At 42.3% G+C, this 23,498-nt stretch overlaps 1 protein-coding gene across 1 annotated transcript in view; it reads right to left on the bottom strand.

Moving 5' to 3' along the window:
- Positions 1–5,527: 5,527 nt before the first annotated feature.
- The window catches only part of TRPM6 (transient receptor potential cation channel subfamily M member 6), a 155,152-nt gene continuing 137,181 nt past the window's right edge, over positions 5,528–23,498 (bottom strand). The window contains exons 36-39 of the mRNA XM_038769912.1: positions 22,499–22,704; positions 18,077–18,128; positions 10,356–10,462; positions 5,528–6,373 (exon numbers count right to left, since the gene is read on the bottom strand). Coding sequence (XP_038625840.1) covers positions 6,243–6,373; positions 10,356–10,462; positions 18,077–18,128; positions 22,499–22,704 — 496 coding nt within the window. The 3' untranslated portion in view covers positions 5,528–6,242. The remainder of the gene's footprint in view (positions 6,374–10,355; positions 10,463–18,076; positions 18,129–22,498; positions 22,705–23,498) is intronic.

Genomic DNA, 23,498 nt, shown 5'->3' with positions numbered 1-23,498 from the left:
CCCTCCTAGAAGAGATGGCTCCTGGAGAGGACATTAAGCAATTGGACATTAGACCAATGCATGTGGAGAGAAGTTGCCATTGATGTGCTACAATTTGTATTGCAAAATTTAGACCAGGGTTTGGCAACCCCCATGGGGCATGGCAGAGGTCACCGTTGGCCTGCTCGTCTTTGGTTGGGGTACCAGTGTGACTGCTTTCCTAGACTCTGGGGTTCCGTGCCAGTGACAGATGCTCTGGGCTTGTCAAAAAGACACTGCCAAGCCAACAAACCTCTAGCACCCTATATCTATACATTCTTCTTCAGTCTATGAGTAACTGAAATGTTCTTCTGACTCATTGACTTAACATGCTATTTTTAATTCATATTGCAATTGGATAATAGCATAAACATTCCAAGAGTGTTGCCGGCGGGGAGAGAGGGAAGTGCTGCCTTGAGGTCAGGTTCTGTGATGGAACCTGAGAGTGGCTTGAACTGCATTTAAGTACATCAATCCACCAGGTTTGGTGGCTTACTCACCTCCACATTGATGTTGATTAGAATGTATTTTCTCTGCCATTTTTTTTGAATTTACAATATAGGAATTGTTTTGAATGCTTTTCACTTTTTTAGTTTCCTTAAACTTTTAGGCCTAAATGCTTGCCACAGTTCCATGTGGGGTCTACCTTTAAGTCCCTGCCAACACAACACAGCCACCCTGGGTCTCCAATAGTGACCTATGCTTCTACTCGGGGGAGTGCGGGTTCTAGGAGTAGTGGCCTTTGAGGTTTGGATAGTGGCAGAAATCAATCAATCAATCGTATTTATTGAGTGCTTACTGTGTGCAGAGCACTGTACTAAGTGCTTGGGAAGTACAAGTTGGCAACATATAGAGACAGTCCTTACCCAACAGTGGGCTCACAGTCTAAAAGGGGGAAATGCCCCAGAACTGCCAACTTGTAAGAGAGGGAGATGTAGCAGAGGAATGCTTAGTAAGGGCTGGGTGTCTTCAGACAAAATTTGAGGGTCCTATTGCCAAACCTGTTATATAATTTACTTGTAGCGATTTGTCCCTAAAGAAAGTCTCCTATTTTTGCAGCCATCAAAGATTTGATTATATTCTTTCCATCTCTTTAAAAATCACCCAAAGTTTGGCTAACTTGTCCTTTACTTCTTTTCCTAGAATGGTATGTAGCCAAAGAAAAGTTACTGGAAATACCTATGGAACAACAGTTAGCTAAGTAAATAGGACACCTACCAACCCTGTTGTATTGTAATAAGAATAATAATTTTTATGGTATTTCTTAAGGACTTACAGTGCCAGACACTGTAGTAAGTGCTGGGGTGGATATAAGCAAATCGGGCTGGATACAGTCCCTTTCCCACGTGGGGCTCACATTCTAGATCCCCATTTTCCAGAAGAGGTAACTGAGGCCCAGAGAAGTGAAGTGACTTGCCCAAGGTCACATAGCAGACAAGTGGTGAAGCTGGGATTGGAACTCATGATCTTCTGACTCCCGGGCCTGTGCTCTATCTGCTATGCCACGCTGCTTCTCTCCCAAGCGCTTAGTACAATGTTGGGTAGGGATTGTCTCTATCTGTTGCCAAATTGTACTTCCCAAGCACTTAGTACAGTGCTCTGCACACAGTAAGCACTCAATAAATATGCTTGAATGAATGAATACAGTGCTCTGCATACAGCAGGCACTCAATAAATTCCATTGATTGACTACCTGTGGAAAGGGAACTTTCTGATTTTGATCCACGAAACAATTTTTAATATGAAAAAGCATCTATGAATTTTGAACACCTGGAAAGAAGAGAAAGTACAGGAACCATGGGTTTTATGTGTTCTGTACATCTCCTATCACCCCGAGGGCCCTCAATGTACATTAAATAATGATTATATGACATAAAAAAATAAAAATCCTTTATTACTAATGGTACCTGCATACTCATATGATGCCCTTTAAATGAGAATCTCAAAGAGACTTACAAAATGTTCTGTCATTATTCCTCACCTTCTTTTGAAGGCAGGAGCTTTTTCACCTTCCATTTTACAGTTAGGGAAACTGAAGCTTTCTAAAACAGAAGGATTGGGCAAGTCACCTAACATCATAGGAGGAGGAGGAAGAGGAGGATGAAGAAGAAGGAGAGCAAGTCTCCTATCTCCAATAGCTTTAAGCTTCAAGTATACCTTTTTTGAAATGTAAAACAATACAATTATCTTTATGAAGAGCTTTTCACATAAACTGGTCATGGACTATAAGCTCAGCAGAGTCCTGGAAGAAAAGTAACATAGTAAATTTCTACAGGTCAAAGATTCAAACAGTGTGATTAAATCTTGCCACTCAGTGATCCCATATTGTTGGGGTCTGAAATGCTGTCTCCTTTCCCTTCTGAAGTTACCCTCTGATAATAAAATTCTTGTTAAAGAAAAAAAAATCCTTTAAGATTACATTTGGCTTTACTTACGATAAATTAGCTTCAACTAGTTTCTTACAAAATTGCCCAAGAAATGACTATGGAAAATTATACACCAAGACTTCAAAGAGGTAAATGGGCAGCCTTCAAATCCCAACCTCTGAGAATATCTCTCCCTCTCTTACACTTTGGAGATATGTGAGTAAAAAAAAAAAAAAAATGTACTGCAGTACATGGCTATAGTAATGACCCATATTTCAGATGACTTTTCCATCCATCTCTATTTCAAAGAGTAATAAAGTGATCATTATTTCTGGGTGGCTTTAACATCCTGTACCAACAGTCATGGAGTGGAGGCACTTCTGTGATGTAAAAATGGATGAGTTTTAGAGGAACTGGTTGAGGATTCAGCTTAGGACTGCTACAGAAGGCTTAAGACTTGTTGGAAAACATGCAAACACAAAACACTTACCCAAAAGAAACTGCTTAGAAGTACTTTATGGATATGAGAACAAAACACCTAACTTCACATTTCTCAATTAATGGATTTGCTTAGGTTGTGCATGAAACTCACAATCACCTGAAGGCTTCTCAGTGACTTACGGAAAAGTAATCTGGTGGTGTACTTGCTAATGGACAGATACCTGTTTATTGCCACTACTGGTATCCTGTTGACAATCATCAACATATATTATTGAACAAGTATATAGAGTCCATTCTAGACTGCAGGCTCGCTGTGGGCAGGGAATATGTCTACCAACTCTGTTATATGGTGATTTCCCAAGTACTTAGTACAGTGTTCTGATTGATTGAGTACCACAGGATGCATAGTGCTATACAACGCAAACCAAGATATAAACAACAGGTGGGGCACAATGTAATCTTTGTTCTTCAAGCCAAGAGAGGAAGAAATCCCAGGAACACTCAAAAAACTTCTTGGAATTGGGTTCGAGCATATTCCCCTTATTCAGGAGTCAGAAAAATTAACTGGTTATCTGAATTTAGTAGTTAAGATTTTCTTCCTGCTGCTTTGCTACTGCAATTGACAGGCTGCCAAATGGGGGCATGGGTCCAGTGATACTCGACAAATATTAATCAATAATGATGATTATGATGATGGTCATCATGACAGACAGGTCACTAATTTACCAGTATAAATAATCCCTATAATACTAGATTGAGAAAAATTTGATTATAGAGAATCCCCAGAGTTATTTCTATCCCCAAAGCTCACCTCGAAACAACAAAACAAAAAATTATGTCATTGATTTGTTTTAAAGCCCAGTGCAAAGAAGTGGAATCAGGATACATTTATTTTCAAGTTTCACTTCCTATGTAACAAGTGCTTTATCTTGAATTATTTATCTAGTCTTAGGTAAGCATTCATTTCTGTTTCCATTGCCTTGAAACAATATCTTCAAACATAAGTTCAGCAGTGAAGGGACAAGATTGTTCTTGGTGATGAAAAGTGAAAACCCCCTTTGGAATATCAGCACTTTGGTAGAAATTCACTCTTTGCTTATCCCTTCACCCCTCGTCAATAACAATCAATAAATCACCCAAACTAAACCCCTGGCCCACCACAGAGTTATACAAAAGTATACAAAGTGAACATATTAAATATACAAATACTGAATATCATCAATGGAGTCAGATCTTCCTGGCTACACATAGTCTTGTGTGGGCAGTATTCTCAATACACCAGCGCTTAGTACAGTGCTCTGAACACAGTAAGCGCTCAGTAAATACGATTGAATGAATCCAGCCTAAGAATATAGGCCCATACGTTAAAAATGATGCCCCAGAACAACTAATCAAAGGCCTCGGAATAGGGGGTTTTGAAACCACTAGGTAGGAATCCTTTAAAACAGGGAATTGGTTTTTTCATCTCTCTAACAGTATGCATGGCTTGCCCTGAAATAGGCCTAGCTTGTAAAAAGACTTTCTAACACCAAAATACTTTATGCATTTTGGCTTCTAGGAATCTTTCACTTCATGCCTTGCTACATCATATTTTCAGTGACTAATTACATGTTTTCAGGTTGTGCTTAAAAATAAACAGCCTTGTTTTTCATGACATGTTGATTTAGTCGCTGTAACTCTGGAAACAAGACAAATAGACATTCAAATGTGTTTTTAATCAGAACCACATCTTAGTCTTTACAACCTAACGTGACAAACTTACTCTTCAACACCACAACAATATAAGGGAAGAGCATGGGACTGTGAGTCAGGAGACCCAGGTTCTAATCCTGGCTCTGCTACTTGCCAGCAGCATGAACTTGGGGAAGTCACTCGACTCCTCTACACTTCTGTTTCCTCATCTGTTAAATGGAGAGCCTCATGTGAGACAGGAACTGTCTCTCTTCATAGTGGCTGAATGAAACATCTGGTAACCACAGCCTCGTTTTCCTGTGTGTTCTCAGACCCCCAGGACGCTCTGTTTGCCAGCCATGCCTCCTCTCCAGGAACTGGCACCGATTCCTCTCCATGCAGAGGAGACCCCATCCCTTCCTGCCTTCCACTCATCAGACACGAAAGAGAACACCTGCAGCATGAGGGCTCATATAACCTCAGGAAAGCTACTGGCTGCAGAAGACATTGCTGTGGCTATGGGTATACCATGGACTCAATTCATTGGGGGCCTAAAATTCTGCTCCTCTAGCCACAGCTCCCTACTGACTTTTATTTTGTGTATCTATCTTTGTCTCAAGCTGTCTTAATATTTTATTGTTCCATTGCTCCCAATACGTATGCTTCCAGTCCTCTCCCTGATCTATATTCTGAGACTGGGAGCCCTTAGTGGGGACAAGGTCTGTGTCTAATTCCCACCTGTGTACTCATTCCCAGCACTTAGTTCAGTGTTCTACACACTGTAAGTGCTCAATAAATGCTATTACTACTACTACTACTGCTGCTGCTGCTGTGTCCGATATTATTTTGTATCTACCTCAGTGTTCAATACAGTACTTGGCACACAACCAGTGTTTAATAAATACCATCATTATTATTAAGTACATGGCAATGAGCACTAGAAATAGTGAGAAAGAGTAAATTTTCTTCATCCATTTGATATTCCCATTGAGGTTTGAAAGAAAAAAATTCTTATTAATTTCCATCACAGCTTATTTTTTATTGCTTTTCCTTCCTTTGAGAGGATAATGAAATATCTGGGCATTACTGAGTACAGGAGCAACATCTAAATTTAAATACTCCTAAATTTTGAAGGGTTCAACATACACCAAAAGTGTTCTCCAAGCTATGCAAATAGCACTTTACCAATTCCCATTTATCAGTGAGCCAAACACACACACACACACACGCACGTGTGTGTGTGCATGTGTCTCAAAAGCTGTGGATGGGAGAAAGGTAATGCACCTGAGCACTTTCTTTACATATATACATAAATACAATATTTGTATAGGGTGAATAAGCTGCATGGAGAAAATCTCTTTGAGAAACTAAACTAAATTAATCCCACTGGTTCTTTAGTACCCACCACTCTGCTGAATAGAAGCTGTCAATGACCAAATAAAGCACTGAGGTATACATGAACTGCATTCCCAAATGGCTCTTCCAATTGCCTTCAGGCAGAACATTAGGATTAAGAACACATACAAAGTGTCAATGTACAGAGGTCAGTATTAAGAGGAACACATTTTTCATGCCCCCACTGTTTCTTCAGGATTGGTCAAAACAGAAACTTCCCAGGCCAGAAGCTCATGTGATCTGTTTGGTCCTTTGAGAGCAATATCATATTCACAGTCAGTGTGACTATCAACACTGCGTGGGTCCTCAACTACAGGAGAGGCAGCAATGACTCTTCCTACGAGCTCCTTATTACAATCGGGTGTGGTATTCTGGGCACTCACTGCTATCTTCATCCTCTGCTCCGGCTGCTGGTTCTCCTTTTGTCTCACCCTCAAAGACTGAGTTGATCCTTTCTGGGGTGTAATCATTTCTTCTTAGATCTGTGAAGAAGGCAGATTAGAAAGTTATATGGGACACTACAAGAATAATAACAATCGTGGCATTTGTTCGGCGCTTACTATGTGCCAGGCACTGTACTAAGCGCTGGGGTAGATACAAGATAATCGGGTTGGACTTAGTCTCTGTCCCGCCTAGGGCTCACAGTCTTAATCCCCATTTTACAGATGAGGGAACTGAGACACAGAGAAGTGAAGTGACTTGCCCAAGATCACACAGCAGACAAATGACAGAACTGGGATTAGAAACCAGGTCCTTCTGACTCCCGTCATCATCATCAATCGTATTTATTGAGCACTTACTGTGTGCAGAGCACTGTGCTAAGCGCTTGGGAAGTACAAGTTGGCAACATATAGAGACAGTCCCTACCCAAGAGTGGGCTCACAGTCTAAAAGACTCCCAGGGCCACGCTCTATTCATTAGGCCACACTGCTTTTCAAGGATGCTTGGGAACAAGATGATTGCTGTTCTTTCCTCAAGCACGAGCCAAATCAGGAAATGCACACCACAGACCGGGACCATTTCGTCACCAGTGCAAGGCAGTGTTTTCCTAGGTAGGCAGGGCTCAACTGTGGCCAGGAAGCAAGAAGAAATACTAGTGCTCAAGCCCCTTTTGTGAGTTTGAAAACGAGGATGGACTCACATCTGCCATTAAGCAGAAGATGGCGCAAAATCATGAGGGATGCGGACGGGGTGAACATGGGATTTTATTTTACCAAATTCCACCACAAAAGGATAAGGGGGCAGCCATTAAAACTGGAGTGTGGTATGTAAACAACAAATCCAAGGAATATTTTTAAGAAGTATAGATATGGTTGGAGGCAAGCATATGAAATTGGTTACCTCAGAAAGTTGTGCAGGCCAAAATATCAGCAGATTTAAGAGGGGCTTGGGAAAATGCATTGACACAAGCATTCCAGAATATCCCAAAACTAGGGATATTAGATGGTTCATCTCTATACTTTCAGAAGGATGCTGAGGAGGACTGACAACTTATTTCCTCCAACCTGATGCCGCTGTCAGGGGCAGAATTCTAGATGGAATGGAGCTCAGTTCTGCCCCTGTCTTGCTTCTGCTTCATATTCTTAGAGAATCTATTCAGGTTCTTTTCATTTTTTCAAACTGCCACACTACTTACCTTGTGTAGACACAATATGAAATCAATGACAGAGACAGGCATAAGGATGAAGAAATCTATCCAAAATAGTGGAGTCTGGTGGAAAAACTACTGTGAAGGAAGTAAAACTGCATCTTATATTTGGCAGTCAGAAAGCTTTATATATTGGGCTACCTCCTTGGTTTTTTTTTCAAATTTCCTTCTTTGGGTTCAACCAAAGATGCAGCCTTTGTTATTTCCTGAAGTGGTTTGCTGAAGGCAAATTGCCGGCCTTGGTCTTATCAGTGAATACAACAATTTCTGATTACCTGGCTGTGGTCGAGGTATTAAGAGGAAATAATGGCCATGTCTATGCAGGCAAAATAGAGATTTGAGACAATTATCTCAAAATTTCAGGCACACGTTTTCTGTTAAAGAAAAAACAGGGTTTTTATATCCTGAGTTATAAAGACTGACTACGTAGATTGATGAAATTCTTGACTCTGCCTGCTTAGGCAGTCACAGTGACTAGGTTCTGGATATTGACTTGACTATGGGAAAAATTAATTAGGCTTAGAAGATGAAAGTCTGGAAGCGAGGACACCAGGCTTCTACTCTTACCTCCCAAACTGCTCACTCTTTAAGCTTCTCAGCAAGCTTCTGCCTCATGCAGTCATAGTACAGTACTAAGTGCTTAGCACAGCGCTCAGCACATAGTAAACACTCAAGAAACACCATCGATCGATTTGACTGGCAGCTGTCTCTGCAAAACAGCTTTCAACGTTTTGTTGCATTGTACTCTACCAAACGTTCAGTACAGTGCTCTGCACACAGTAAATAAATACGATTGAATGAACATTTGTGACCATGTTTTTTTACCTCTATTGCCCTCTCTCCCAAGCACTTAGTAGCAGCAGAGCAGCGTGCTGGGATGCAGCATAGCTTAGTGGAAAGAGCACGGGCTTGAGAGTCAAAGGACATGGGTTCTAATCCCAGCTCCACTACTTGTCTGCTGTGTGACCTTGGGCAAGCCACTTAACTTCTCTGTGCTGCCATTACCTCATCTGTAAAATGGGGATTAAGACTGTGAGCCCCACGTGGGACAACCTGATTACTTTGTATCTACTCCAGCCCTCAGAACAGTGCTTGGCATGTAGTAAGCACTTAACAAATACCATCATCATTATCATTATTACAGCCCACTGTTCCCAACAGACACTCAATAAATACTATTAAGTGATGACATCACCACAGCACCTATTTCCCATCACTTGGTCCCAGTTAATACAGTCTCTGGGACTGTGAAGTAGGGCATAGATGGGAAACTTGAGGAACCGCAAATGCCAAGGACAGGGAGGATCTGTGGACCATCACATGCCTTCCCAAATAGCCAGGGAAACGCCTTCCTTGACTGCATTTGCCTCACCTTTGGCCAAAAATATTTGTGGTTTTCAGGAGGGGAAAAGTCAACTGAATATGAATGAAAAAGCAAAACCTTCCTTTAACAATCCTTGGTGAATCCACCAGAAGAGAATAATAGGAGTAACAGTATTTATTAAATGCTTATTCCGAGCAGAGCATCGCACCAAGCACTTGGAGAGAATACATAGATGGGCATCAGACATAGTCCCTGTCTCTCGGGGAGCTCACAACCTAAGAGAACTATCCCATCCAATTTTGGTATTGGGTTGTGGCAAATCTGCAAAGGATGGGCTTATGCAGTGTGCTCTGCGCATAGTAAGTACTCAATAAATACCGTTGACTGATGATTGACTGATTGATTATGTGGGGTGTGGCCAAATGGAGGCTGATCAACAGCTCACAGTCTGGTGAAGTCTGTAAATTCCTTGAGGGCAGAGATCATGTCTACTAACTCTCAAGCACTCAGTACAGTGCTCTGCTGACAGTAGATTGGAAGCTCCACGAGGACTGGGATCAGACCCACTAACTTTATCGAACTCTCCAAAGTGCTTAGTACAGTGCTCCGCACACAGTAGGTGCTCCAATGATTGGCTGATGCAGCCGTGTGCCCCCAGAAACTATGCTGGGAGCTTCCAGACTGCCACTGCTTCTCTGCTTCCTTAATCACATCTCCCCTCCATAAAGGAGGGTGACCTGTCAGAAGCCAGGCAACACCTTTCTACTTAAACAAGATTACAGTTTGGGAATTTGGGTGGGGGAGAAGAGGAGCTGTTCTCCCTTTCCACCCCTCCAAAGGGGTCATTATTACATCCTCCTAGGCTACAAAGGATGAATCCAGCTGATCAAACCTTAAGCACCGTGAACTGGGTTGAAAGCACTGCCCTCCAAAACTGAAGAAATTCACGCAGAGGACTCAAGAAATTTTGGTTGATAAATGTGTTCGAACGCTACGCTGTGTTGGTCTCACTGAACACATCGATGTTCAAAAAATAGAATGCACATTTCAAAGCACAGGTTAACGGATGAACGCCAGACTCTTAGAACTGATGGACTCTGTTCTGCCCTGGTAACTGACAGGTAACTAGGGGAAGAAGAGGGAAAGGCTGTGGAGCCCTTCAATCCTGGACCTGCCTGGCAACTGAAGAGGAGTGAGGGTCACGGGTTGGCACTTAGCCAAATCTTTGCCCAATTCAATTCTGTGGGAATTTTCCCTTGCAGTTACGAAGGTTGAATATCTGACCCAATGTTATTTTATTATGTCCTGGCAAAACTTGAAGTAAATCCCTGCCTCTTTCATCCTTCTGGAAACTTTATCATTTTGTAGTCAGAACCTGACTCAAAAATCAGATAAAAATGAGATTGGGATTTTCCTCTTTGTCCCATTTTGCACGAAATGCTGTTTTAGGGGGAGATTTACTTAGAGAAGAATGAAATTGCCTGATGCATACCAGGGAGTTTGAGCTTCCTACAACAGGAGTTACAGCGGTGCTTTGCAATAAAATTTCTAATTGCATCTTCCCCTAAGTTTGCCGGTCCAAACACCATTCGACTTGATCTGGAGGAAATATCAGAATATCAATTAGATCACAGTCAAGAAAAAAGAACTCAACTTGGATTCTTGAGAACACCGAACAGTATCCCATAGTAACCCAGTAAATGTCTAAGGGCCAACAAAGAACACAGCACTTTCAGAAGGGAAGCTACAATGTTTGGTTGCAAATTTAAAATTCAAATGCACTTAAATCCAAGTACCCAACCCCATGGACTACCGGGCAATTCATTTCAAAGATAACCTAATCAAAGAGCGAATTTTCTGCTTTATACTAAAACAAAATAAAGTGAACCCTTTTACATGCATAGGAACAAAGACATTAAATGTATTACAGAACGTCCTTCTTCTGGACCAAAAACAAAATGCAAAAGAAAATGGATTTGGCTAATGGAACACGCCTACTAAATACTAAATGGATTCTTCTCTGATGTTTTAAATCCAAATGTAATTCCTAAAATAAGCGGTTTTCTCACACAAATACCTGGGAAAGAATCGGCTAGACAAAAGACTGCAGCTCAGTGCTCAAGGTTATTCTGATATTTGCCTTCTACCGTATTAACCTCTTCTGCTGTTCTCGCTCTTGGAAATACAAACTACTATTAGAGAATTCATTTGTGGAAATAAACTGGATATTCTAAATGGAGGTGACAAAATAACAAATAGAATCAGGATAAACCAGGCATGTTTAACAAGAGCTGCATAATTATACCACGTTCTTAATGTAGTTTCTAAGATTGATGTTCATTAATTATACCATACTACCATTATTCTTTAGAATTTAATTGACATTCTAGACATCACGGAACGCGGCACACCAGAAACACTTCCAAAGAAACTTTATGAAAGCTAATATTTTATTTTAATGACATGCAGAGTGGAAAAGCACGTTTATAAATCTGAACTTATTTACAGCACTGAACTATCAAGTCCTGAAAAAAAAGAAAATCAAAATATCAAAAAATGAAACAATAACTTTACTTCTGAGGAATGAGGCTTTTGAAAAGGACGTTGAGTGAAAATAGGCTTTTTCCATATGGGTATTTAAGCATTTGTCTCCATTTCCACTTCTTCTTGGCAAAAGAACAGTAGCTATCCTACAATGGGGCAAAATCAGAAGTGAAGCAATGGTGACCGTTTGAGCTCAGGTTGCCGCTTTCCTTCAGGGATAGGAGGAAGAGGAAATCCCTTGGGAACTCAAAGCAAAGAGGCACCTGGACTGTCTTAACTCGTCACTCAATCTGTTCAAAGTATGGCTATGATGATATTTGCTAGGGCCAGCAAATTAATTCTAAATAATTCTTCCGTTCTTCTGGTCTATTTGGTAAGGCAGCCATTCAATTAATTCCACTTGTATGTTGCAAACAAAATGGAACCGTTCCATACTTAGGGCTGAAACATCACACTGATTCTTACATAGACACAATACCATACTAAAGTATCACATTAAAATGTGACTTTGGTCCCAAAATCTGATTCTATTACTTTTCCTTTCCAATATAACCCAGTTAGAGGACTACTGGGAGAGCCTTATGCGTGGCTTCCATTCCTTCAATTTTTGCCTCATTAATGGTTGAAAAAATAGCCAGCCAGTAAGGTATTCATGCAAAACTCCAAATGCTACTTAAAGGTAAAAAAAAAGGTTCCTTCTCAGAAGCAATAAGAGGATGATGACGTAACATAAGCACAAAAGGCCGATTGTAACTTTAACACTTTTGACTACAGTCTTCGAGGAAGCCAACTGATGCATAAACACAAAAATATAACACCTTTACCAACGGCTGGAAACTTTCCCTGGTGCCTGAGAGTTTAATAACATTGGTCCCAAATGACAGTCATGCTCCCTCTCCTAGATGCTGATCCCCAGACCAATCCACACATGGTGCTGGGATAATGTACGTGCCCCTCTCACTTCCTCTATGTCAGGAAGGTAGACGGGGCACATATGTTTCCAGTGCCATGGTGAATGTGTTCATGCATCAAGAAAGAACACATCTTCTAGACTGTGAGCCCACTGTGGACAGGGATTGTCCCTCTTTGTTGCTGAATTGTACTTTTCAAGCGCTTAGTACAGTGCCCTGCACACAGTAAGCACTCAATAAATACAATTGAATGAATGAATGAATCTACCAAATCTGTCATACTGTACTCACCCAAGCACTCATTACAGTGCTCTGCAAACAATAAGTGCTCAATAAATACCATTGATTAATTGATTGATTGAGACCCAAGATAGGGAGCCAGGACCACCAAAAGTAGCTGGAGAGACTTCGTAAGCCACAGTCAGTGGCGTGGCAGACCACACACAGCCTGCTAGATCTGTGGTTAGAACACACTGGTCTAGCCATATGGAAACCTAGGATCAGTGCTCTTTGGATATTCAATGCTGAATATACAGTAGCCATTCAACAAATGTGACAGGATGATTTTGGGGGGGGGAAGATTATGCACTGCTGGCATTAATTAATGTTTACCTGCCTGTGAAAAAGAGCTACACCTGCACGTTGACAAATTTGAAGAGGTATATAGGTGGTATTTTCACTTATTTATTTGAGGGAAACCACAAATGTGGCACGGAGGAAGTGAGAAGGGAATATGACTGCTCCTGGCACCTTATTTGAATGGGTCTCTGGGCCTGGGGGATGGAGAGTGAGGTAGTCCCTGATGTCATAATTCAATCAATTAATCAGTCGATCAGTAGTATTTATTGAGCGCTTACTATGTGCAGAGGTCATAGCACTTGTGAGAGTACAATACAATAGACTTGCTAAAATTGATTCCTCTCCTCAAAGAGCTTACAGTCTAGTGAACAACTGACTGGGGGATCCTCACAACAGCTGAGCCAGGAACACAGGATCAGCCCCCACCTGCCCTCTGGGTCAAAAATTGGCCCAAGCAGACCATAACAAACTCCCCCTCTGTCTTCATTCCAGTGGAGAGGAGAGCTGACAAAAATAGATAATTCAAGTCAACCATACAAACCCCAGTACTTAAGAAAAAGAGGGCATTTGGGCCTGACTTTTCAAGAGTTTATGCCTATGCAGCCAACTGTTCTCATCTCTGAACTAGCTAAATAAAACACAAGGTACAACCCAGGTCAAAATTGTGATCAATTGAAATGGTCATTCTTTTTGAAATCCCCAAGGAACCCAAGTCCATATTCTATCAAAGCCAAAGATAACTGTTAGTGACCTAAAAGGTTAAATATGGTACTCTAGTTTAATTTGGTGCATTCAAATGATCATTAACCTCACGACGGAGTGTCCCGTCAGAAATGATGGATCAGCCTCAGTCTTGACACTTCAGTACTAAGATCCTGCATGAGAGCAATGACTATATTTAGCTAGTGGTTTACACAGTGCCACTCGGGCTCTGTTGAGCCTGCCAGCTTTGCGCCCCTATGAGCAAGCAGGTGGTCAGGGATTTAGCACACAGTGAAGTGTAGGGCCCACTTACCATGGCAAAAGTGACCATGGCATAATGCTGACACCACGCCGAGGAACCATAACCCAACAGATGATTGCCTTCACCACCCCACATTAGCCGGCTATTTTCCAGATTCCTGCTGGCCCTGTCCACCTCTCTGAATGCCCATGTGGTTCTTCAGTCAGAAACGTTCATCACTGTGCCATTACTTCATCAGGCAGAAGCAGGGCTAGAACTTGGGTCTCCTGATTCCCAGAGCAGCATCCTATCTTCATCAACAGCAGGGTTTAATTATCCACATAAGGAGAAGTTTGCTTGGTATGGAGGCTAAATTAACAGATCAACAGAGCTATGATCAACCAATCAATCGTATTTATTGAATGCTTACTGTGTGCACAGCACTGTACTAAGGGATTGGGAGAAGACAATATAACAGAGTTGGGAGACATGTTACCTGCCTGAATGAGCTTACAATCTAAAGGGGGAGACAGACATTAATATACATAAATAAATTACAGATATGTACGTAGCTGTGGGGCTAAGGGAGGGGGGAATAAAGGGTACAAATCCAAGTACAAGGGTGACATAGAGGGGAGTGGGAGAAGAGTAAATGAAGGCCTAAGACCTCTTGGAGGAGATGTGCCTTCAATGAGGAGACTGACATCTATAAGATCCAAAGAGGGAGAGAATTCCAGGCCAGAGGCAGGACAGGGGCAAGAGGTCGGCAGCAAGATAGGCAAGATCGAGGTACAGTGAGTAGGTTGGCATTAGAAGAGAGAAGTGTTCAGGCTGGGTTATAAAAGGAAATCAGGGGGGTAAAGTAGGAAGGAGCAAGGTGATTGAGTGCCTTAAGGCTGACGGTAAGGAATTTATGTGTGATGCGGTGGCAGATGGGAATCATCAGAGGTTCTTGAGGAGTGGGGAAACACTGACTGAGTGTTGTATAAAAAAGAGCCGGGCAGCAGAGTGAAGTATAGACTGGAGTGAGGACAGATAGGAGGAAGGGAGGTCATCAAGGAGGCTGATGTAGTAGTCAAGGTGGAAAAGGATAAGTGCTTGAATTAAAGCAGCACTTAGTACAGTGCTCTGCACACAGTAAGCGCTCAATAAATACGACTGAATGAATGAAAGGAAAGGGCATACTTTAGCAATGTTGTGAAGGTGGAACTGACAGGATTTGGTGACAGACTATGTGTGTTGAATGAGAGAGGTGAGTCGAGTATAATGTCAAGGTTATGACCTTGTGAGACAAGGAGGATGGTGAGGCTGATTCAGTAGTCAAGGTGGAAAAGGATAAGTACTTGGATTAATAATGACCGATTAATGTGGTAGCAGTTTGGATGGAGAGGAAAGGGTGGATTTCAGCAATGTTGTGAAGGTTGAACCGACAGGATCTGGTGACAGAGTGAATATGTGGGCTGAATGAGAGAGATCAGTCGAGGATAACATCAAGGTTACAGGCTTGTAAGACAGGGAGGATGGTGACACTGTCTACAGTAACGGAAAACTCAAGGGGAGAACAGTGGAGTGCAGAGGAAGGGCAATAATAGTAAGAGACACAATTTCTGTTCTCAAGGATCTTACAACATATGAGAAAATTTGTATATTTGATGATTTATTCATCTATTTAATCTTGATAAATTTGTACTCCCATCTGTTCTCTAATTCTAACCACTCTACCTACTCCTCTGATCTATTCCTTCTCAATTCTTGAAAACACTTGCACCCACTCTCCACCCCTCCTTATTACCGTCTTCATCCTCTCACTCACAGTAAAACCACCTTCCCTGAATCCCACAGCTCCCTCCAGGAGTCACCCCGTTTCCTTCCCATCTTCAGCTCCACGAAGGAGTAGTGTCATTTGGAACTGTAACCCATTTAGCTGGCCAAGTCCTCCAAGGTGATTATGCTTTGCAGTTTCTCACTGCCTCATCCATTTTCTATGTGATTTAAACTACACAGGCGCCAGCCTAGCGGCAAGGGGGCAGAGGTAGGGAGGAGAGAGGCGGGATACCTGGAGAGCCCAGCTCCTACCCCACTCCACCTCCTCTCTGTTCCTCTCCATGGCTCTTTGCCCCAAGGAGCCGGGTTAGGTATGGGCATGGAGAAACGGTGAAACCTCTCCTGCAACAGGTAGGAATGGGGAGGGGGAAGGATACTATTTTTGAATTTTCAGAATTCTCTCCATCTCTCAGGTGTGGTTTTAATAAATACCTGTGGTCAGGCACTGTACTAAGCACTGGGGTAGATACAAGATAACTGGGTTGGACACAGTCCCTGTCCCACATGGGGCTCACAATCTTAATCCCCATTTTATGGATGAGGAAACTGAGGCACAGGGAAGTGAAGTGACTTACCCAAGGTCACATAGCAGAAAAGTGGCAAAGTCGGGATTAGAACCCGGCTCCTTTGACTCCCAGGCCCCTTGCTCTTTCCTTTAGGCCACGCTGCTTCTCTAATAATTAATAATAATAATAATAATAATAATGGCATTTATTAAGCACTTACTATGTGCAAAGCACTGTACTAAGCACTGGGGAGACTACAAGGAGATCAGGTTGTCCCACGGGGGGCTCACAGTCTTAATCCCCATTTTACAGATGAGGGAACTGAGGCCCAGGGAAGTGAAGTGACGTGCCCAAAGTCACACAGCTGACAATTGGCAGAGCTGGGATTCAAACCCATGACCCCTGACTCGAAAGCCCGGGCTCTTTCCACTGAGCCACGCTGCTTCAATTATTAGAAATTAGAAACTTTATCTGAAACAAAGTTTCAGATCCTGTCAGCAGAAACCAATAAGATGCAGCTGATGTCGGCAGGAACCAGAGGATGTGGCTCATAACCATGTAGTAAATTAACCCCTTTCAGCTGAGTGAAGGAAGTTCAGCTAGGGGTGTCCAGGGACAGGCGGAATCCAATCAGACATAGTTCAGATCATTCACACCCATGTCATGTAGCCCTCCCTTCCTGTCCAAACTCCTTGAAAGGATTGTAAATACTGCTACCTTCACTTCTCCTCCCCACACACTCTCTTCCTAACCCATTACAGTCAGCTTTCGACCTCCTTCACTCTACCAAGACTATACACCTTCCAAAGTCACCAATGACCTCCTTGTAGCCACATCCAGTGGATTCTACTCTCTCCTGGTCCTCCTAGACCTCTTGCTCACCTTTGACACAGACCAAAAGTGGCCCAGTCTCAGCTGTCCTTGGTTGCAAGGAATGGTAATGGGTGGTTTCTTCCACCCCTTTTTTCTTCCACCCTGACCCCAACCAAATACAAGGAGCCAAGTCAGAGGTATCATGTGCATGGGCACCTATGTGCCTGTGTGTACTTACTCATCGGGGTGCTGCCGGGGTCAACACAACTGGGGGGCGTGGGGGACACCTCTATATGGATGACTACTAAATACATCTCTCCAGCTCCGACCTCTCATCTATCCTACAATCCTGCATTTCCTCTTGGCTCCAGAACATCTCCACTTGGGATATCCCACTGGCACCTCAAACTTAGTGCATCCAAAACTGAATTTCTTATTTTCTCTCCTAATAATCCCACTCCTCTCAACTTTCCCATTTCAGTCGACACCAGCACCATCCTCTTGCAGCCCAGAACTTTGGTGTCATCCACTGTCATTCAGCCTAACTGCTAAATCCCACCAATTCTTCCTCCACAGCAATTCCCAGGTCTGCCCCTTCTTCTCCACCCAAACAGTCACTCTTATTTAAGTACTCATTAAATCATTGTTAGACTCCCATACCATTAGTCTCCCTGCAGCTAGTCTCCTCCCTCTTCAGTCTTACCTGTACTAAGCACTAGGGTAGATACAAGATAATCAGATTGGAGAAAGTTCCTGTCCCACATGAGGCTCACAATCTAAGGGGGAGGGAGAACAGATATTTAATCCCCACAGCTGAGGAAACTGACGGCCAGAGTAGTTAAGTAGCTTTCCCAAGGTCACACTGCAGACAAGTAGTATAGCTGGGATTAGAACCCAAGTCCTCTGACTGCCAGACCTGTGCTCTTTTCATTAGGCCACTTTGCTTCCCAATCTATCAGAAAAAAAGTGCTACAGAAATCTTAAAAGCCTTGAGAAACTTATAAAAATTTAGCGTGACTCTTGCCAACCATATTGGACTACTACAGTCATACTAGTCTCTAAACTACCTCCTATGCATTACCTTTAAACTTACCGTTTATCTTCAGGTTTAATAACAGATGGATCTGTCAGATTTTCTCCAACACCTAAAGACACAAAATAATGTATACAACAATTAAAACCAAAACTAAATAAACCTCACTCTAATTGACTTTCCTCTTTGCTTTCCAATGGTAAATATGTGCATGTCAAGCCTTTCCAGACAGGAGCTTTGATATCCAACGGCATAATGACAATCCTGAGTAACTGGACTTGAGTTCTGATCCTACTCTTGGATACCTTTCCTCGTCTCTGAAAATGGCCAACCTCCTAGGAAGAACTAGTTAAAAAGCTATAAAGCATTATGGAAATGAATACGGCCTTGTTTGGGATAATAATAATAATGATAGCATTTTTTAAGCACTTACTATATGCCAAACACTGTGCATCTCACTAAAGTAGCTACAATATAAACAGTTTGAACACAGTCCGTGTCCTACATGGGGCTCACAGTGTAATTAGGATGGAGAACAGGTATTGAATTCTCATTTTACTGATGAGGGAACCGAGGCATGGAGAAGTGAAGTGACTTGCCCAAGGTCACACAACAGGCAGGTGGAAGAGCCGGGATTAAAACCTGGACTCTCAGGTGCTTGCGCTCTCCACTAGGCCACACTGCTTCTCAATCAATAAATCTGTAGCATTAACTGAATGCCTGCTATGAGCAAAGTACTTTGGGAGAGTTCACTAATTGAATCTGGCAGGGGATGAATAAGGTAGGTAACATTTATTAAAAGTGGGGTCTAGGCAACACTAATTAGCAGAATGGGACTGAATTCACTAGGGGTGGCCTAGTGGAAAGAGCATGGATCTGAGAATCAGAGGGCCCGGATTCCAGTCCCAGTTCTTCCATCTGCCTACTGGGTGCTCTTGGGCAAATCACTCAACCACTCTGTGTGTCAGTTTCCTCATCTGTAAACTGTATATGGGACAGTGACTTTGTCTAGTCTAATTAACCTGTGTCTACCCGAGGGGCACAGTCTTTTGGCATGTAGTAAGCACTTAATACCATTATTACTAGGTGAGTCTATTACAATAATAATAATTCATTATTATGGTATTTGTTAAGCTCTTACTATGTGCCAGGCACTGTACTGAGCACTGGGGTGAAGACAAGCAAATTATGTTGGACACAGTCCCTGTCCCATTTGGGGCTCCCAGTCTCAATCCCCATTTTACAGATGAGGTAACTGAGGCCCAGAGAAGTCACACAGCAGATAAGTGGCAGAGCCAGAATTAGAACCCATGACTTTCTGATTCCCAGGTCCGGGATCTATCCACTATGCCATGCTGCTACCTCTGGATGGATGAGGACTATCAAGAGTTGTTCTACATATCTATGCCATAATCATGATCCCAACACAAGGCAGTTCTGATATCAATGGCCGAGGCTGATGTCAATGTGGTGATATTCATACTACGCTTTGCCAACAGAGAATTCTCCATCCAAATAGCGGGAGGGGAATCGATCTGATTAGTGACCTTTGGGCCTCACCCCATTCTGCCCCTAACTACCCTTAAATATTTGGATACTCTGAAGTGAAGGGGTGTTTACTAAAACCACTCATAATGCTAAAGCGGACCTTAATAAATATCCTTACTATAAGCGTTGCTCTCATGTAGAGTAAATTCCACCGAATGAATGCCAGAATGTAAGTCTTCTCAGTGAGCCAGTCAATTGTATTTATTGAGCACTTACTGTGTGCAGAGCACTGTACTAAGCACTAGGGAGAGTACAATGTAACAATTTAACAGACGCATTCCCTGCCCATAACAAGCTGAGTGCTGAGAGTTCTAATCCTGACTGTCCCAACTGTCTTCGTAGTTTTAAGCAAATCACTGAACCTGGTAATCTATATTTCCTCTCTTGTGAAACAGAAAAAATAGTTGTGACCTATTTCTGAGGATGCCCTGTGGAATAACTAATTAGTGACTGTCAAACACACTGAAAAAAATACAAAGAGCTATAGAGAGGCTGCATCCTACTCTTGCTTGAAAGAGTTGCTTACCAGTTGCTTCAGTTCTCATTGTTTAACATTAAACTTCCAGTCAAAGACTCTAAGGGCAATAGTAACAGTTTGTAACAGTAACTCCAAGTGCTTAGTACAGTGCCCTGCATCCTGTAAGCACTCATAAATACCACTGATTGCCATGATATTTTCATTTAAGAGATGCCTGAAAAATGACAGGATTTCCAATCAAGGTGAAGCTGAATAAACAGATCAATACTTGCAGTAAGCAAGCCCTTACTGATTCAAACTTTCTTTTATTAAATATGCTTTCTTAGCCTCTGCTCTTAGACAACTGGTGTAGAGTGCTTGCACTGTGAGAAATAAGGAGAACAAACCTGGCCCTTTGGGCCTTATAGCTTCCTCCTCTATTTGCCCTTCTCCTCTACTGAACACCACAAAGATTCAATCAGAGCTCCCAGCTGCAGGGAAGAGGTTTCTCAGAGTAATAACAAAAATAATAAAAATGATGGCATTTGTTGAGCGCTATGTGCCAGGCTTTCTCCCCTTACAATGTTTTGCCAGGTGAAATATTCTTCTTGTGTTTCTCCTGGTATGATAAACAAGAGGTTCAGATAGACATCCCCATTTCTACAAGTTTACCCCCTTTGGAATCCTGCTATAACCAAGTCCACAGGCTCCATGTTGCAAGACCATGGTGAGATTGTGTAATAAAAAAGTTCTTCAAAACCATCAACCAACAGAGAGTGAGTGAGTGTGAGTGTGTGTGTGTGTGTGTGTGTGTGAGAGAGAAACATTTTGAGAAAAAGCTAATTATTTTTAAAACTATCAACCGAGCATTTGTTTCTGTTAACATTACATGAAATGACTAAGAATCATGAAAACCCCATTCACATACATCATTAAACAAATCTATTTAACAGGACTGCTAAGTACACTAACAGGTTACCATCAATTCCTTGAAATTTTTTGTCTAGTTGATCTTTTGTTTTGTATTAAAAAAAAAAACTCCACCCTGCAGTCATAGGTTGTCAAGTATAGATGCAAATAATCAATTTATTTTCTCCTTTGGACACTGATGTTGTTGGTTCGGGTTTCTTTTTTTTAATACCATAAGCACCAATAGCAGAATCTCCTACAAAATGCATACAGGGCCCTTGGGTACTATTGGGAACTCACTTCCATAGACAGTAAAAACCAAAAGTAAACCCCAGGAAAGTTAAAATAAGTGAGAAGTGTTCAGCTCAAGTTCCTGAAAATGGCCTCTTCAAAATGCCTTTTTTTTTTGCATTCTAAAGGATAACTGAGTCCAAGGATTTGGAAGGATGGACACAAATATTAAACCTCACTCAGAAACTTCCTCAAAAATCTCCAGAGGCTACCAATCAATCTGCACATCAGGCAGAAACTCCTCACCCTTGGCTTCAAGGCTCTCCATCACCTCGCCTCCTCCTACCTCACCTCCCTTCTCTCCTTCTACAGCCCAGCCTGCACCCTCCACTCCTCTGCCGCTAATCTCCTCACCGTGCCTCATTCTCGCCTGTCCCGCCGTCGACCCCCGGCCCACATCATCCCCCTGGCCTGGAATGCCCTCCCTCCCAACATCTGCCAAGCTAGCTCTCTTCCTCCCTTCAAGGCCCTGAGAGCTCACCTCCTCCAGGAGGCCTTCCCAGACTGAGCCCCCTCCTTCCTCTCTCTCCCTTGTCCCCCTCTCCATCCCCTCTGTCTTACCTCCTTCCCTTACCCACAGCACCTGCATATATGTATATATGTTTGTACATATTTATTACTCGATTTATTTATTTATTTATTTTAGTTGTACATATCTATTCTATTTATTTCATTTTGTTAATATGTTTGGTTTTGTTCTCTGTCTCCCCCTTCTAGACTGTGAGCCCACTGTTGGGTAGGGACTGTCTCTATATGTTGCCAACTTGTACTTCCCAAGTGCTCAATAAATACGATTGATTGATTGCTGTAAATTATAAAAAAAGTTAAGGCTCTATCTAATCTTTCTCTGGGCAGAAATGGGAAACAATGACACTGACACTACCTGCTTGGGGTTATTTTTCTTCTGGTCACTTTAAAATAAACTAAGTCAATAAGCTACGGACACTTCACATCCTGTCCTTGGTGAAACCCTTGAGATATTTGGCTGTTTCTGAAAATGTGGTTTACTCTACCATAGCACAAATTCAAAAATAAGTACAATATAGAAGATCAACCACATCTGATACCATCTTTTGATTTCTGGACAGAATAAAATCACCCAATCTCAAAGTCTGGTTCCATTAGCAGCCTTAAGCGATAGTATTGTTGTCATAAGATGCCTGGATCATTTGAGCCCCTATTACATGTAACCTCTGCCACAAAGAAGAGATAAGACCACATTTTACGACAACATTTGTTCATGGCCCAAGTGTGTTGTCTACCATTTTGATAATTACCTTGCAAATCCAGAACAAGTAGTTCTCCCCGGGTGTATTCGTATGTCCAGTGGGAGAAGGCCAACATCAGTTCTTCCAGGATGTTTTTGGGGCAGATCTCGTCACCGTTGTTGTTGTTGTACTTATGGAACTCGCCTGTCATGTACTTCTCTATAGTCAGCCATTGGTTAGCTGAATGGCAGTATATTAGGAAGACCTCCAGGAATCTGTGGGCAAAAATGAGCATGCTTCCCACTGAACGACAGAATCAAGCCGGGTAATTCATTTGCTCCGTATTTGGATGTGGGCAACTTGTTACAAGAAACGCCATAAATCCCTTGGAATTAGAATCCCAAGAAGACTTCGGATTCTCTTCAGACTGAATGCAGGGCTGCTTTGCCACTGAATTAGGGCTAAAAGGATTGATCACCGTAACCATACCTCTCAAGACAGGTATGGGCTTAAGGCTTCCCACCAGTACTCCTAAAGAATCAATCAATGGCATTTATTGAATGCTTACAGTGTGCAGGGCACTGGACTAAGTGTTTAACTTTAGTTTTTGTATGGTGCTTTTATTCCCAAAGCACTCTCATAAATACTTATCTCATTTTTGCCCTCACGACAACACTGTGAAGAAGGCAGAAAGGCGAGTATTATTATCCCCATTTTTCAGATGAGGAAACGGAGGTAATCGGGCAGCTGGTGGCAGAGCTTGTACTCAAACCCAGGTCCGCCGGCCTCCAGACCAACGCTCTTCCACTACACCATGCGTGAGCTCCAGTGGCAGCATGGCCTATGGAAGACAGCACTAGCCTAGAAGTCAGAGGACCTGTGTTCTAATCCTACCTTTGCCACTTGCCTGTTGGTTACCTTGGACAAGTCACTTAACTTCTCTGGGCCTCAGTTCCTCAGTACCTTTTCTTCCTCCCACTTAGACTGTGAGTCACATATGGACAGGGTCTGAGTCTGAACTCATTATCTTTACCTATCCCAGTGCTTAATACAGTACTTGGCAAATGAG

Source organism: Tachyglossus aculeatus, chromosome X4 (genome assembly GCF_015852505.1).
Source record: "Tachyglossus aculeatus isolate mTacAcu1 chromosome X4, mTacAcu1.pri, whole genome shotgun sequence".
Classification (NCBI taxonomy): domain Eukaryota; kingdom Metazoa; phylum Chordata; class Mammalia; order Monotremata; family Tachyglossidae; genus Tachyglossus; species Tachyglossus aculeatus.
Note: the sequence above shows the minus strand (reverse complement) of the source record. Positions and strands in the feature narration are given on the sequence as shown.